Source organism: Nelusetta ayraudi, unplaced genomic scaffold, assembly GCF_046127955.1.
Source record: "Nelusetta ayraudi isolate G7.1 ecotype Tasmania unplaced genomic scaffold, CSIRO-AGI_Nayr_v1 ptg000106l, whole genome shotgun sequence".
NCBI lineage: Eukaryota > Metazoa > Chordata > Actinopteri > Tetraodontiformes > Monacanthidae > Nelusetta > Nelusetta ayraudi.
In genome coordinates this window covers 1925352-1942431 of record NW_027466156.1, presented here as the reverse complement: position 1 = coordinate 1942431, position 17080 = coordinate 1925352, and the positions used below count along the sequence as shown (strand labels likewise).

At 52.4% G+C, this 17080-nt stretch overlaps 1 protein-coding gene across 1 annotated transcript; it reads left to right on the top strand.

Annotated features, from left to right (window-relative positions):
- Window positions 1-657: 657 nt before the first annotated feature.
- Window positions 658-16714, top strand: LOC142903109 (von Willebrand factor D and EGF domain-containing protein). The gene is given in 33 exon segments (XM_076048565.1): window positions 658-869; window positions 3061-3245; window positions 3360-3588; window positions 3668-3733; window positions 4384-4616; window positions 5884-5973; window positions 6203-6350; window positions 6449-6660; window positions 7385-7458; window positions 7552-7828; window positions 7911-8113; window positions 8195-9081; window positions 9280-9416; window positions 9502-9663; window positions 9748-9852; window positions 10189-10303; window positions 10784-11079; window positions 11188-11407; window positions 11538-11675; window positions 12305-12790; window positions 12793-13014; window positions 13105-13487; window positions 13568-13988; window positions 14448-14543; window positions 14628-14723; window positions 14809-14904; window positions 14995-15090; window positions 15166-15261; window positions 15359-15454; window positions 15571-15666; window positions 15794-15889; window positions 16005-16102; window positions 16211-16714. Coding segments are annotated over 33 exon segments (6249 nt in total). The 5' UTR covers window positions 658-790; the 3' UTR covers window positions 16226-16714.
- The last annotated feature ends 366 nt before the right edge of the window (window positions 16715-17080 follow it).

Sequence of the window (17080 nt, the reverse complement as noted above, 5' to 3'; positions counted from 1 at the left end):
AGTGTTCCCCTGTCGCCCGCTCACATGGGCAGAGAAAGTGAGGTGACTCCTTTTTTTGCTCTCTGGAAGTTTCTTTCATCTGAAAATAATTTAAAAAAATGTATACATATTTATACACACACATACATACATATATATGTATATTTTTTTCAAATAATTCAAAGCAATTAATGCTTTTTTATTATTATTCTTTGCAAGGAGCCACAGTTGTAATATTACATTAATATATTATAAATATAGCCCTGCAATGAACTGGAGACTTGTCCAGGGTGTCACCCTGCCTTCGCCCTAAGACAGCTGGGATAGGCTCCAGCAGACCCCCGTGACCCTGAATAGGAATAAGCGGGTATAGAAGATGAATGAATGAATGAATATTACATATATGCTATATAATATACATATTATATATATATATATATATATATATATATATATATATATATATATATATATATATATATATATATAATATATTGATAGCTGTGCATATTGTTCAGTATGTGCCCCCAAATTCATTAAAGTAAGACAAAGTTTTTTGTTTTTGTTTTTTTAAAAAGAGGGCAGGAAGGTGCGTAACAAGTTTGATACCCAAGTGATCACGTGACACTGGAAGTAGAGTCCTCTCTCTCTCGCTCGCTCTCTCTCGCTCTCATCACAGCGGAGGAGGCGGAGAAGAAGGAGAAGAAACAGGAGGAAGAGGAGGAGGAGGTCAGGAGGTTGTTGCGCCACTCTCTGCGCAGCCTTTGCATGCGCCAGCCCGCAGCAGACACCCGCACAAAACCCCGCAGCCATGGACTTTTGGCCGCTCGTCGTCGGATTTTTACGCGCGGCGCTGTTCTGGCTCATGCACTCAGCGCGCGCACAAAACGGTAGGTGGATGCAAGCTTTTTTTCTTTTCTTACTTTCTTTTTTTTTTGTTTTGTTTTCTTTCCCTCCCGCAAGACCCCAATGCGGAGACCGGGCTGCCTTTCCTCGTGCAAAGAGTCTCGCGCGCGTCCTCCAACTGTTTAGTCTGAACCGAAGCCGAACGCGTCCCGGAGCGCGGAGCTGCTTCTGCTTCTGCTGCTGCTGCTGCCGCTGCCGCTGCATTCCAATTGTTCGGCGGCGTCCGGAGGTTTGTCAAGGACTTGCAGAAAATACCTAAAGGTGGCGCTGTGCCGCACACTCGACCACAGCAGCTCAACATCGTCGCCTCGCTTCAACCTCTGAACCCGCAATTAGCAGAGGAGAGGAAAATGAAAGGGTCAGCAGAGATCACAGAGCTGCCCCCTAATGATGTCATTACCAGGTGTAATGACCTGGACCAGGTGTAATGACCAGGTTTAATAACCTGCTCCTTCCTTCTTCTCTCTCCGCTGCTCTGTGAGCCACTTCTCTTCTTCACTGCTCATCTTTGGAGACAAACGAGAGCAGACGTCAATTTCAAACAGGAATAAAATAACACATGTTTTGTGGTGTGTGTCGTTGTTGTTGTTGTTTTATTTGATTCCCACTTCCAGTTTAAAGTGACTCTGATCATCGTGTGTCCCACCAACACACAGTATGAGTGTTTGTCTCCGGGGCATCTAAAGACACATCAAAGTACGCAGCCGTAAAACTTTAAACACAGCCGTAAACGGAGGGAAATCACAGAGGGAGGGCCTGGTCAGTGGTGGCGAGGCCTCAGCTGCCGAGAAATCTGAAGAGAAGGAGGTCCGTCCAGACTCAAGTTGAACCTAAAGGACCCTTCCGCACCCCCACCACTCCTCACTGCTGGGCTCCCGCCGGTCAAGTGGACTTGATGTGGGCTGGCTGAACCTCCTGGAGAACCATCAGTCTGCTGCTCTTGAGACTGGTCTCACTGTCAGCCGCTGCCCGAACCCTCACCTCTCTGTTTCTGGATAAATCCAGGAGTCTCCCCCCCACCCCACCCCACCCCACCAGCAGAGTCGACCTGCCCTCCCCCACCCCCCTGGAAGTGTGAGGACCTCCCATCCTCTCTGAGCGCTTCATTAGCTCCCCTCCTCCTCCTCGGCTCTGTAAACTTATTAAGCCGGCAAATTGGAGCGGTGGGGTCTGTAGCCGCTGTCACCGTTGCTCGTCCCTGTTTGGACGACCTCTGACCTGAAAACTTGTCAGTCTGGCTCCCAGACCAGCGTCTGCTTTCAAAGAGCGGCTGTCAGCGCGGGGACCCAACCTGTGGGGGGCCCCCCTCTTGTTTAGGGCTCGGGGTTCTATTCAAGGGGGGGTCGTGACGCCCTTTAAAATACCGCAAATGTTTGTCTGCAGCCCCACAAACTGGAGGTGAAAACGTGTTTTCTGGAGTGAAAGACGAGCTGCTGCTCCTCTCCTTTGTCTCCCAGTGTGTTGGAGGGATTTTTGCCAGCTGTTCAATGTAGAGAACTTCGTGATTCTGGCCAGGAGGTTCTGTCACACCCTGCTGCCTTTCTGCCTTTCAAGGTGGGCGACTTTATAGGAGGGTGTCTCTCACACTCTTGGCACTTCAGAGAAATTGCAGAGGTGAAAACTGCCCCCACTGACAGTTTGAAGGGGCGAATTGCACATCTTGCGTCCGGTTGGCTGCTTTGATATCTGAGCTGCAGAGAGGCTGGAAGTTGTAGGATATATAAATATATATATTTAAAAAAAGTGTTTTCCCGCCTTTCATCCTAAAAGTTTGTCAACGTGTTGGCCTTTACACTGTTTTTACACTGGTTCAGTTTCCATCTCCATGGTAGTTTACATATGAAGGTCATCTCAGGTCAAGATCCTTCCCCGAGAGCAATGCTGCTGATGCTGCTCTGAGAACAAACTGTCACACGGCATGGCAGGAGTCGGGCCAACACGGCACTCAGACTCTGATTCCCATGACAGCACGAGTTGCTTTTGTTATGTCTGCCTGTGTCATGTGTACCGAGATGGAAGAATAAGTAGAAGAAGAGACCAGATTATCCTCATGCTTAATTAAAAAGTCACGCATCTGGAACTCATGAGATGGATTAAAACCAAGCAGGAACCGAGCCCAAGCAACCAAAAAAAAAAAACACTTCTTTTTTTTCTCCCTCCTGGTGGGGTCCGCAGCTCCCGAGTGTCAGCCGGGGGGCCACCGCATGCTGCGCAGCCCCTACCGCAGCATGGAATTTGACTCCACAGAGATCCAGAACACAGCCATCCAGGAGCTGATTTGCGACCACTCGCTGCCGCCCGCCTGGTACCGCTTCTGGATCAACGGCAAGCCGGCCGAGATGCCCACTAGCTGCGTGGAGGTGAGTGGGGTAGGGATGGAGGGAGGAGCCAGGTGTAATGAAGGCCCTCGGGAGGTGGAGGCCTAATCACCGCCCTCCGGTGGCGGGCTATGGCTAATGACTGTTTTCCTGCAGATGAACCGCTGTGGGACCCAGGCTCCCGTGTGGCTCTCGCTGAGGGAGGCCTCGCTGCCGCGACCCGGCGAGCTGCGCCAGCTCTCCGCCTGCGCCACATGGCAGTTCTTCCACGGCAGCGCCAAGGACTGCTGCCTCTTCCGCATCCCTGTCACTGTGCGCCACTGCGGAGACTTCATGGTTTACTACCTGCAGCCCACGCAGGGCTGCATGGGCTACTGCGCCAAAGGTGAGGGAGGGTGGAAGATGACTCCTCTGGAGAATCCATCCAGGCTTTTTTCCTGATGAATCTCTCTCTCGGTCTCCAGTGGCTCCAGATGTGGGAGTGCGGTTGTGTCCGCCCGGTGAGGTGGAGGTCAGTGGCAGATGCAGAGGTGAAGACCACTTTCCTGCTTAAAGGTTAAGTGTGTAGTATTTGCCGGTGAACTACGGGACCCTGCGCACACAAGCCTGGACACCTCATCCACCTTCTTCTTCATTGGTTTATTTGAGGACAAGCGTTCACGCTAAATACACAACCTGCTGTTAAGCAGCTGGATTGTCCACACCAGGCTTCCTTAGAAATATGATGGTGTAAGATGGCAGCTAACTGGGAACAAGGCCCTCTCATAAATATAAGAACTGTTCTAAGGGTAGGAAAACCAAATTACTTTTATTGTACTATGAGTATAAACCTTTGCATTTATGGGCAGTATATTAAGCTTTTATCAATATAAAAATTGTAAATCAGGCCAGATTTTACACACTCGAGCTTGAGAATCACACAAATGGTTGCAGGGTGGAGATGTTTCATTCAGCTTTATGTTAAAATGAGCAATCAATTTTGGATCCCATTTTGGGAAGTTCATCCCACGCACAAGAAGGAACCCTGAAATCCCTCGGAGCAAAACTGAATCTCATTTTCCATCGACAGGTTCATCTGTTCTGTCTCTATAAATGTCAGATAATAAACTGTGAAGGTGAGCAGGAGGACGGTTCCTGGCCCTCCCCGCAGAACTGATCATCAGCCATGTGTCTCCAGCAGCTGTGGCCCCGCCCCTGCTGTCCAGGCCCGTCATCACGCCAGAGCTGGTGGGCCAGAGCGTCCACCTGAGGTGCGCCTTCGTGCCGCCGCCGTGGAGCCAGCCGCTGGCCTTCCAGGTGGTGTGGGCCAGGCACATCAGCCACAGCATGAAGGCCGAGATCCGGCAGGAGACCACCAGCAGGAGCTTCTCCCTGGCCGAGATGGACGGCATCCACTTCAGACTGGGAGAGACGGTAATTCCTGCCATACCATGGGGACAAAGACCCCAGAGGAGAAGGGGTCGGGGTCGAGGTAGGTTTGACCCCTCCAAGTCCTGGTGGATCCGGACTGACCTCCTCTAGACCTGCGGTGTGAGGGAAGGGAGTTGAACCCCAGTCCAGTCCTGTTGAGCTCAGCCAGGGCCAAAGGAGGGACGGGGAGATAAATCAGTTGCAGACTGGGGAAAAGCCTTGCTCCACATGCTTCACATTTAGACGTGTTCACTTAGACTTTCACAGGGAATTGTGGGGGATTTAGGTCTGGCGAGGGCAGATGCTCTCACATCCTTTAGACCAGTCTAGAGGATTCAGCTAAAACCCTGTCAGTTTTGGAGCTAAAACCGTCCATCTGATAGGAAATTGATTAACCATTTCTTTTTGCAGTTTCCTGCCACTGTGTCCACAGTAAACTAATACTTGGACCGTCACACAGACTATGTGAGCTATGTATTTTTATTTGAATACATGGAACATGCCCTGAACAGTCTCCTCTGGCCGCTAGCAGAGGTTAGCTCACCTCCCAATAGTCAAGAAGAGCATCAGAATAGCTTTACCAATTTTTTTTTTTCTAAACTTTGGGGCCTGCAGCAGAGAGATGACATCATAAGACGGTTGGTGTGTTGCACATGTGGCCTGTCTCACGTTATCAAGGCCGGTTCCAGTCAGCCAAACGTGAGCCGAGCGGCTTGCAGGAGAGTCACAGATGTGCTGCTGTCTGGAAAGCTAAAATACGCGTCATTCTCATGAGCGGGCAAAGGAAACGTGACTGCTAACAGCTTCCTTTTTATCTTTCTGTCCCCAGAAGAATCAAAGGAAACGTCAAAACATTGATTGTTTTTGCTGGAATTTAAGATCAGCATGTGACTAATTCTTCCCCCCAAAATTTTTAATCTAGCAAGGTTAATCTGCATCAGAACCCCTGTGGCTCCCTCATTCTGGGAGAAAACTGGATTTTTTTTTTACACTCTAGCGCAGCTGCTCCGTGTTGATGCAGCAGCTGACGAGGGTGAAGAAGTTCATTAGAAGCGTTAATGTGGAAAATTCTAAACCGGAGGTGGCGTCCTAGACCGCCTCAGAGGGGTTCAGACCGTTTGGCTGCTGAATCTTGGATCATAGAGTCAAACAATTTTTTTTCCCTCACATTTTGTTGCTGTAAAATCAGCTGTTAGTTTGCTGATCATGTTGCCGACAAGGTGACGAGTGCCAAACTTTCTGGACTTGTTCTCTGTGCCTTTCCCCACAGTTCTCCTGCAGCGTGTCGACTTTCAGAACCAACTCCAGCCACGCCAGATCGGCTCCCAAGGAGAGCGAGAGCTTCTATGCCGGGCTGAAGGTAAACAGACCTCCATCCACCTATCCACCCATCCATCCATCCATCCATCCATCCATCCATCCATCCATCCATCCATCCACCCACCTTTTCAGGAAGCATCTCAGAGCTACTACACCCTGAAGCTGACAACCGAGTTGCCATCTCTCTCTCTCTCTCTCTCTCTCTCTCTCTCTCTCTCTCTCTCTCTCTCTCTCTCTCTTTCTCTCTCTCTCTCTCTCTCTCTCTCCAGTTCACTCCAGACTTGCTCCACATTGCAGAAGACGGTGTTGAGTACCAGGTGGCACTCCACAGCACGGTGCCCCTCCCCTGCCCCAGTCAGGAGCGCAGCGGCCACCAGTGCGGTGGTGTCCACGTGGCCCTGAGTGTCAGTGACCCAGGTAGGACCGGAGCTCCTCTGGGCAGTGTCGCAACCTTCCCGACGACTCATCACCACCTTATCGACCCCCCCGACTCCCCACACCCCTGTTCCTTGTAGACGGTAGCAGGACAGACGTGGCACTGTCCACCTGCCATCTGGAGCTGCGGCCTCGCAGCTGCGGTGACGACGGCGGCTGCGGCCTGGCGTCCTTCCACGTGACCGCCATCACTGACTTCTCGCGAGACGGGAATCGGGCCAGTCTGATCAGCGCAGTGCCGCTGGCTGGCGCGCCGCGGCTCTGGAGGAACTACGTGCCCAAGAGCATGAAGGTGAGTGCAGGGTCGACAACTAGGAAAGGGAATTCAAAAGTCTCTGAGCAGATGCTCGCAATGTTAATACAAGTGAGCAGTTGTAATTTCCTGGAGCTCCTCAGAACGGTCGTTTAAACCTCTCAGGATCTGTGTTGGGGTTTTTTTGGAGGACCTCTCTGTCTGTTGCATTCAAGTGGACAATATAAGTTTTGTGGAGTAGAAACACTTTCCTCTTTGCCTGCATGCACAGCATTAAGCTGCATAGACATTAAAAATTCTTTTGCCTCCAAAACACAGTTTACGCTCCGTGAAGGAGTCCTGTCCAATTAGATCTAATGAAGGATAAACGTTCCCCATGGTACGCCGTCTACTGTGTTTATAGGAGTATTGTCTTAATTTGAGAGTATTGCATGGGGGGGGAGGGTGGGTAGTAATGGCAGGTTTCTCTGTTGGTGTGTAGTGCAGACACATGGTAATAAAGAGCTTCACCGCGCTGGAAGGATGGAATTGATGTTTGCGGAGTGCCGCTCCACTCGGCCAGGAGTTATGATGTTATGTAAGACTTAATTTCAGCCCTGCAGACCTGAAGACTCTGAGTGTGTGTGTGGAGGGAAGGGGAAAAAGGTGCAAGGCGGTAAAGGGCTCCCCATCTGTGTTTAGTATAAACTTCAAAGCTGAAGGTCAAGCAGGTCAGTGGGCGGAGTGCCTCTCTAATTAAGACTCTCCTGACCTCTGCCCCCAGGTCACGGTGCAGGATGTTCCCACCTCCATCTGCTACTCGCTGACCGACCCGCACGTCCTCACGCTGGACGGCAGGTACAGTTTCAGCCCACATCTAACAGGAAGGTAAAAATAAAATGTGATGACACGTGCGTTAACCAACCCCCCCCCTCCCCCCCCCCTCCTCAGGCGGTACGAAAACCAGCAGACCGGCACGTTCGTCCTGTACCGGAGCCTGGTGCGGGACTTTGAGGTCCACTGGCGCCAGTGGGACTGCGGCAGCCGCCATTACGCTGTGGCCTGTGGCTGTGGCGTGGCGGCCCGAGAGGGCAACGAGGTGGCCATCTTCGACATGTGCGACGGGCAGCCGCAGGAGAGCCGGCCACGGCTCACCCTGAAGACGCTAGGGGAGCGGGAAGGCACCCGAGTCCGGGTCCTGGAGTCGCACCAAGGGAAGAAGGTCACCGTAGGTATCCGGACATTCACGCGGCACCAGATCGGTCAGGAGAGGTTTTATTTGATTTGTTACCGACTGCCCGGTCTCCTAGTTGGTCTTCCCGTCCGGGGCCTTTGTCCGGGCCGACGTGGGCGACTGGGGGATGAGCCTGTCAGTCCGGGCGCCCAGCGTGGACTACACCCACACGCAGGGTCTCTGCGGTACCTTTGACCGCAATGGCAACAACGACTTCCACGATCGAGACGGCGCCACCTTTGGACCAGCTGACTTGCAACGCTTTATAGAACACTGGAGGTTAGCTCCCCAAGAAAGCAGCAGAGATGGAGAAATGAGAACCTGTTTTTGAAATATTATGCTTTTGTGTGTCTGATGTAGGGTAGTGCCAGGTGAGAGTTTATTCGACAAAACCCCTTCAGCTCTGCCGCTGGAGGTGCGGAGGCCTTTCTGTCGCTGCCAGGCGGGGTACGCTACCTCTCCGCACGCCGGCCAAGGGATGAGGAACATCTACAGTTCCTCCGCCCACTCCGACTGCGTGGCCTTCGACAACGTGGACCACACCTCCGTGTTCCCTTCCATGGACACCACGGTGGAGTACATCAAGAGTCCCGAACCGGACGAGAGCATCCTGGACGCGTCAGCTTTTCAAAGCCACCCGCTGGAGAGGAGGCACCTGAGGAGTATCAAAGACGGCGGTCCAGAGCCAGACGGCGAGCTGAGGGAGGACTTCCTGCTGTCCATCCAACGGCCAAAGAGGGACGTCTCCTTTGAGTTCCAGCCTGTTTTCGCCACCCACACTCAGGTTGACCTGAAGAACTTAGCCTACTTCTTCCCCGAGGACCACCTGGCAGAGGCCCGGCCGGAGGTGCAGTCCCGCTGGCCCACACCCAGCGGCCTGAGCTCGGCCAAAGCCTTGGAGGTGTGCCAGCAGGCTCTGGCCAACTCCACCGTGGGCATGGCGTGCCGGCGGCTGCTGGGCCGGCGGCTGGACGAGGCGGTGGACCTGTGCATGTTGGACCTGCAGCTGAAAGACGACCTGGGCTGGGATGAGGCCTTGCTGCCCTACCTGGAGAACGAGTGCGAGAGGAGGCTGCTGGAGAACCGGACCCACGGCGCCCTGGAGGTGTTGGGTTCGGCGGGGGCCGCAACAGAGGTTGTGACTGCGCTGCGATGCCCAGACTTCTGCAATGGGAACGGGGAGTGCATGGACTGGGGCTGCCAATGTTTCCCCGGCTACAGCTTCTACGACTGCAGCCTGGCCATCAGTGAGTGTCAGGAGTGTTGCTTTGAACCTCCAGAGGTCCATTTGTCCATGTTCAGTGGTCTACCTCATCCTTGTAGCCTTCATTCATAGACCTCCTTGAAAACAAGATGATGCATCTCAAGGGACTAATCCAAATAAAGATTTTCCAATTGAAGTCCTTCCTTCAAGTCTAAAAGTCCCCGTTCTGCTCCCCCTACAGGCCAACCAGTGGAGCTGACAGACTTGGAGAATGGTGGCCTGTGCGACATCCGAGCCTTCAACTGCCGCACGGTCCGAGTCTTTGGCCTGGGCTTCATCAGCTCGGCCGACCTCAGCTGCCACGCCACCAGGCTGAAGGTTGAGACGAACCCCACGAGAGAGAACGAGGGGGACTTGAGGGACTTCCTGTTTCTTATGCTTTTTGTTGTTTGTTTCTGTGGAGTATGTGAACGGAGCGTGGAGCCCCGGCGAGAAGCAGCGGACCAGGGCCACCTTCCTCAGCTCCAAGGCGCTAGACTGCGCTGTCCCGTCGCTGAGCAACACAGCGGTCAGCACTGAGGACTTCATGATGGACGACAAACCCTACGCACGCTGGGAGATCAAGGTGACCTCTCCGACCTCACCAATCTGTTCTTTTTGTGTGGGTGTTTTTTTTTAACTCCGTGTGGCCGTTTCCCGCTTCCTGCAGGTCACCAACGATGGCTCGCAGTACAGCCAGCCCAAGGTGCTGACCATCTACGATGGTGTGTGCCAGGTGTGTGAGGCGTCTCGCTCTGGGCTCTGTAAGTTAAAGGTAACTCTCCTCACCGTGACCAGAATGTGTTTCCTCTGTGCCCTGTGGGGGATTGTGGGATTTTGAAAACTCAGCTAAACTGCTGCTGGTTAAGCAGCAAGTTAGTTTCGATCATCGATCATCGATCATCGATCATCGTACATAAAAAGATTGAGATGTGGAAAAATAAATGCTGACCACACAGGTTTTGTAAATGTAAAATCAAATTGTCCTCAGTTCTTGACGGCTCGATGAAACATATTTGCCAATAAAGTACTAACTATAATTTCTGTTTAAGTCCAGCATATGACCTTTTGTCGTTGTTGTTGTTGTTTCCTGTCTCCCTGCGGCGCCCAGGAGAGGACGTGCAACATCGAAGGCATGTGCTTCACGGTGGGGGACGCCAACCCCGGCAGCCCCTGCCTGCTGTGCGACCCGGACACGTCCAGATTCACCTGGTCTGTCAACCAAGGTAGAAACTAACTCAGACAATCTGTTTTTTTGTTGTTGTTGTTGTTTTTCAAATGGTGCAACGTGGCTGCAGCTGAAAAAAATTCTCCCTACCTGAGAGCGGCAGTCTGCTGCGGTGGCATCCAGCTGTGCTCCTGTTTGTCACTGTTGGCAGATCAAAGCGGCGTACGCCTTTAAGTTTCCCGGCATGCCCTGACCTGTCATTTAACCACTGTGGGCCGGGAGAGAGAGAGAGACGGGGGCGGGGGGTCACATGGCTGATTACCACAACTACACAATGTTCACACTGGCGGCTGGCGTTGTGTTGTGTTGTGGAATCTCCAGTCATGATGTTCAGTCTACCTCCGAGCAGGTGTTTCCTGCAGCGATCTGCTCTCCTTCAGCATCCGTGGCTAAAGTCTGAATATCTCTCGGCTAAGCATTCATCTTTAGAAGAAAAAGATTCTCTCCGCTAAAAGTGTTTCCCTCCCTCTGTCTTCAGTCAACAAGCCACCGTCCTTCCACCCGCCTCGCAGTGAACTGCAGACCTTCGAGGGCGAGAACTTTGTCTTCCAGTTTGCTGCCTCGGACCCCGAGGGCTCGGCGCTGCTCTTCCAGCTGGAGGAGGCTCCGCTGGGGGCCGTCCTCTCCCCCGCCGGCCTCCTCATCTGGAGGGCGCCGTCGCTCCAGGAGGCTGAGGCGGACGAGGACGAGGAGGATGGAGGTCGCTCGAGGCGCCGCTCCTTCCGCTTCACACTGTCGGACGAGTGCAACGCCCAGAGCACCATCACGGTGGAGGTACAGTGAGGATGGAAAGACTGTTTTAAAGCGAAAACTAAACAAAATCTGGGTTAAGTGTGTGTCTGTGTGTCTGTGCGTGTACGCGTGTGTGCGTGTACTCGCCAGATCGCCGTGCAGCCGTGCAGATGCCAGAACGGCGGCCAGTGCGTGACCGATGTCCACTTTCCTGCCGGCGGCGGCAAGTACCTCTGCGTCTGCCCCAAAGGCAGACAGGGGGCACTGTGCGACCAGGATGTGGATGAGTGTCTGTCGGCGCCCTGCGTCAGCGGCAGGTGCGTCAACACGGCCGACGGCTACACCTGCGAGTGTCCGCCGGGCCTTCGAGGTGAGGAAGTGTCTCCTGGACGGCTCCTTTGTGGTCCCTTAAAGAGGAACTGATGACTGTGTGTGTGTGTGTGTGTGTGTATGTGTGTGTGTGTGTGTGTGTGTGCGTGTGTGTGCATGCACACCCATAGGCTTGACATGCCTGGAAGATATCAACGAGTGTGAGAGGAAGCCCTGTTTCCAGGGGGTCCAGTGCATCAACAGCTTTGGTTCTTACAGCTGCGGTCCGTGTCCCAAAGGCATGCTGGGAAACGGAACGACATGCGCCGGTAAGCAGGAACCCAACTTTTATCATTTGTTGTCTTTTATATCTATCACTATCCTGAAGGGAAGGGTTTTATGTGCATCGCACAAAATAAACTCACTAATTACCTCTGAGCAAGGCACCGGGTGGAGTCCTTCATCCCAGGAGGCTCTTAGTCTGAGACCAGCGACGCAAACAGGAAGATAAATGGAACAAGGTTCAACAAATCCAGGCATTAAAGGGGTACTTTCGCCAGGTGCAGACACAAGACCAATGAATCACACGGGCACAGTGAAGACTCAACAAGAGCAACGTTTAAAAACCTACCTCATCAAAGTGTTCCAGGGTTCTAATTAAAGTGGAGCACTGTGGGACAGAGCCACGTCCGGTAGCCGTCTCATCATCAGTCACCAAGGCTCTCCCGCTACGCTGGAGGCCTGTAAATGTGTTGTGAAGCCCTGAGTGGTCATCAAGCCTTGGCGACATTTTTACACAAATGTTTTCCCAACGTCTCGGATCTTGCTGGGCTGCCGCCTCATTACCAGCAACCTCTTGAACCAATCCTGTCAGTCCTTCACAGTCCTTGTTGCCGGCCTGCAATAGGAAGAAAAGTGGGATGAATGTGTGTGTGTTTTTTTTTACCTCCTCTCACAGCAGTCATCATCCCTGCCACATCTGCTCCTCATACAACCATCTACAAGGTAGCAGATGTTCCGCGGCAGCCATCCAATCCGAAGACAAGCGCTCACCGGAGGACCTGGAGCAGCAACACCCTTCAGACAGGTGCAGGGGTGTCCAAGACGGCACAGGAGGTTGATCCAAACCTGTCAAAGGCCACTCCAGGGAGCCAGATTCCAGGACAGAGTCAGAACCAGCTGCCTTGGAAGGAAGATACTAACAAGAACATTCCGGCTTCACCGCCAGCCGTTTCCCAAACGGACCCTGTGAAGAAAACCCAAGGGATCAGGTCCGGCCCATCCCAGACAAACCCAGCCTCTTTGAAGAACGTCTCAGAAGTCACACCGGGCCAAGTCCAGCCTGAGCCAAACATCAGCAACACAATATCCAAGACGGTCAGCCAGGCATCAGGAAGGGATGTACCCAGTTTGGGTAAGCCTTTAACTAAGTCAGTATATAGATCAAGAAGGCCACAATCTCATCGACATTTGATCAATGCAATTTGTGTACATTAGGGTCCGATAGGTCATTGGCTGCCAGCGTGTCAGTGACATGCGCCAGCCGGCCCTGCTTTCCTGGTGTCCAGTGCATCAACCGCAGGCCGCCGCACGTTGGCTACGTTTGTGGCCGCTGCCCGCCTGGCCTTTACGGCAACGGCCGTGTCTGCGTGAAGAATGCCAAGGAAGGTAAGACATTGGTAAGCCAGAAACAGGCACCAGCTTTCAAGTCAATCAGAAGCTCAAGGACCTCACAGCTCCTCCCCCGTCTCCCCTCAGCATCCAACCACCTCCCTCAGCAGCAGCAGCAGCAGCAGCAGGCAATAGTAAAATCTGGCCGATTCCTGCACGCAAGCGGCAGTAAAATCCCCCTGCTCCATCTGCCCGTACTCCCCGCCAGGTCCAAACACCCAACCTCATCCATCAGCAGAGCAAACCGAGACAACATTGGGCGCCAGGCTCCCGCCCCGGGGAGGGGAGGTGGGACAGGGAGGAGGGAGGCACTCCCTGCACCCAGAGGCGGCCCCAGAGCATTCACCACTTCAAATGGGTTCACCGTGCAGAAAAGTTCTGTCCCAACCCAGCAGGGAACCACCACTTTCATCAGATCCAGCAAGAGTTTCTCAAGCATTATCATGCTTCCACAAGGAACATCCTCCATGGTGAGTACCCGGTAGCAAATGTCTGAGAGGAAGTTGAATGTACAACAGTTCCTTGATACTTTGACCACCCTCCCGAAAAGTCTGAAGGTACTCTGGTTGGTGCAGTACCTTCACCCTCAACTCCACAATACACCACCCTGCCGCAGCTCAACCATCTCACGTCCAGCCAGTACCGAGCCTGGACGCCGCCAAAACCAGTCCGTCCTCTCACCGCCGCCCTCAGCGCTCTGTCCTACTCGCTCTCCGAGTCAGAGTTCTCGGCGGACGGAGACGAGGCCGAGCCGGCGCCAGAAGCCTTGGCGGTGCTGCACGAGGTGGCTGCGTCGGGCTTCACGACTCCTGGCAAGAGCGTCCACAGCGGCATGACGGCCAGCAGGCACGCCGTCACCTGCGCCGACCACCCGTGTTTCCCCGGCGTCCAGTGTGAGCCGGCGGTGGACGGAGGTTTCCGCTGTGGGAGATGTCCTGCGGGCTACACAGGGGACGGGCTCGCCTGCAGAGGTACTTCCTGCCCACACTCACGTAGCCAAAATCACATGTATTTGCCCTATAGCTAGCTAGTGTACACAGTTACCCTCTGGGGCGGGCAAGGGCAAGCTATGGCCTGGGGACCATATGCAGCCCGTTAAGCTTTTTAATCCAGCCTCCCAAACTTGAATACATTTTTCTTTTATTTCATCGATTTTTTCAGTGTTTTAAGATTCATTTCAATAAAGAGCTAAATACTGTGAAGACAATGATTTTGTTATAACTTTGCTTTTGTTCTTTTCAATTGACATTGAAGCACACTTTTTGTACATATCCCATGACATTTCTTTTTGTCCCCTGAGGTGGGCCACCTAAACACTCCATCCATCCCCTCTGTCAAATTTTACAACCCATTGTGGCCCACCAGTCAAAAAGTTTGCCCACCCCTGCTCTAGGGTGAAATATTAAGCAGTTTGTCGCCTGTTTTCCCAGCTGTGTGCCGTCACACCTGCGGCAGGAACATGGAGTGTGCGGCACCAAACACCTGTCGTTGCAAACCAGGATACGCCGGCGCCAACTGTCAGACGGGTGAGTCCAGGCCAGCAGCCTGTCTCTCAGGTGTCTCTTTGCATGTTGTTTTATGTCATTACAGTGCAGTTGCGTTGTCTTTAGCCATCTGCGAGCCCGCTTGTATGAACGGAGGCCTGTGCGTCGCTCCGGGCATTTGCCAGTGTCTCCGAGGTTTTCACGGTGAAACCTGTCAGGAAGGTAAAACACACCAACGTGTCCAATAGAGAGATATCCCGCAACATTAATGACACAACTTATTCATTAATGCTGTTTCTGATGGCAGCTCTGTGCTTGCATCCTTGCGAAAACGGAGGCTCGTGCGTCGGACCCCAGACTTGCTCCTGTCCTTACGGGTTTGTCGGACCTTGGTGTGAGACCAGTGCGTTTGCTTTTCCGTCTCTTTGCACATCTTTGGTAATCCACCTGTCCCTCAATAATAATGATTCTCTGATTCTCTGATCTTTGACAGTGGTGTGCAGCCGTCACTGTCACAACGGGGGCCAGTGCGTGTCTCCGGACAAATGCTTGTGTCCACCTGGCTGGACTGGACCGTCGTGCAAGACCGGTAAGTGAGCCTGTCGGTACACTGACAGCCTCACTCTACAAACTCTCTGACCTCTCCGACCTCTGCGTCTCCAAGCTCTTTGCTTGCCGGTCTGTCTGAACGGAGGCTCCTGCGTGCGACCCAACGTCTGCGAGTGCCCCCACGGCTTCTATGGCGCGCAGTGCCACAATGGTAACAAGTCCGGAGCGGCAATCCAAGCCTTTATTTTTTTTTTTTTTATTGGGGGGGCAAAAGTCACCTAACAATGCATTTCTCTCTCCCACTCCAGCAGTGTGCAGTCCCCCCTGCAAGAACGGTGGCCAGTGCATGAGGAACAACGTGTGCTCCTGCGTGCAGGGGTACACCGGGAGGAGATGCGAGAAAAGTTGGTGTTTCTTTTTTTCATCATCCACTTTGCCCCCGCGTCTGCCTCCACCCACATATTACCCTGAAGTCATATGGGGGGAATTGTAGAGGATCCTTGAATTTCTGTCTCGGCAGGTGTGTGCGAGCCCATGTGCATGAACGGCGGCAGGTGTGTCAGTCCAGACGTTTGCGACTGTCCATCCGGCTGGCGAGGCAAGACGTGTGACAAACGTACGTCTGTCTCTTAGGTTATCACATTTCGGCAATAGCGGTGGACAACTTAGCTTGTTTCAAGCTAGCAGTGATTTAAAATAAGTACAATATGAACAATCTCGGTGTGTTTTGTCGCCCTCTACAGCCAGCTGTCTGCATAAGTGCCTAAACGGAGGTGAGTGTGTCGGTGCCAACACATGCCACTGCGCCGCCGGGTGGCAGGGAATGTTGTGCCAGATCCGTAAGTATCCCAGCCAAAGACCAAAACCCAAAAGCCAAAAAACTCCGAAACAAACCATCACAGCCCCGACTCCCACGCTCATGTTTGTTGCTCTGTGCTTTTTGTTGTCTCTCAGCCCAGTGTGAGCAGAAGTGTCTCTACGGCAGCCGCTGTGTTCGACCCAATGTGTGCGCCTGCCGCAGTGGATTCTCCGGGTCATTTTGCTCAAGGAGGGTGAGAAAATGACTGCAAAAACTGCAAACGTTTGTAGCCCACACTGTATTCTTTTTTTTTTTTTTAAATACTTTTCAGTAATATCAAGAATTTTCTTCTTTCTTTCAGCTACCAATCACCTGAAAGACCAAACCCTGCTCCGAGACACTAGAGGGCGTTCAATTTGCACCGATATAAACCGAAAACGTTAGCACACTGCATCCAGCACAAAATGCCTGCAGGCCACATGACGACGCTCACTGTGTGAACACTGGATCTTCTTGAAGAAGAGCTGCGGCTTCCAAAGTGGCCTTGAGAGTGAAATGTACACACTTCCTGTGTGTACGGTCGGTCCGCCTCTGAGTGCTAACTGAGGCTAACAATAACAAACAATAACAAGAGTTATATGAAAACGGATAAAGACGGATAAACTCTAAGCTGGACACTGTAAACGCCGTCAAACTAAACTCTCTGTGCGATGGAATTATTTATTTTTTAGTCTTTTTTTGTACTGTTGTGTATTTTTGGCTGTATATATCGTAATGGTTGTATAATCAACTATTTTTTCACATTACAGCGTGAGAATTTGTGGTTTTATAAGAAAACAAATAAAGATTGTTTAATGGAATGGCAGATTTCTTTGCTGGGTGGTTTGTTATCATCATCATCATCATCATCATCATCATCATAATTATTATTATTATTACTTTGCTCAAATTAAAGGTGTATTCATGCTAATTCCCTTCTTTCTTTTCCTTATGAACCTGCTTGAGCTTCTGACTGGGTTTCTTGCAGGAGTTGCTGTACCTGGCTAATGTTCTTTTTTAAAAACAGACCACTCTAGATCTTAGGGCCCTCTTGTGGCCAGCAGAGGCAGAGGCCGTGCAACATCGCTGATGGGTGGGGTGCAGGGAGGTATCGGGAGTATGGGAGCAGGTTCAGTCGGCGGGAGCGCTTGACTCTGCACTGGTTCGTGGCCAGCGGGGTCGGGGCCACAGG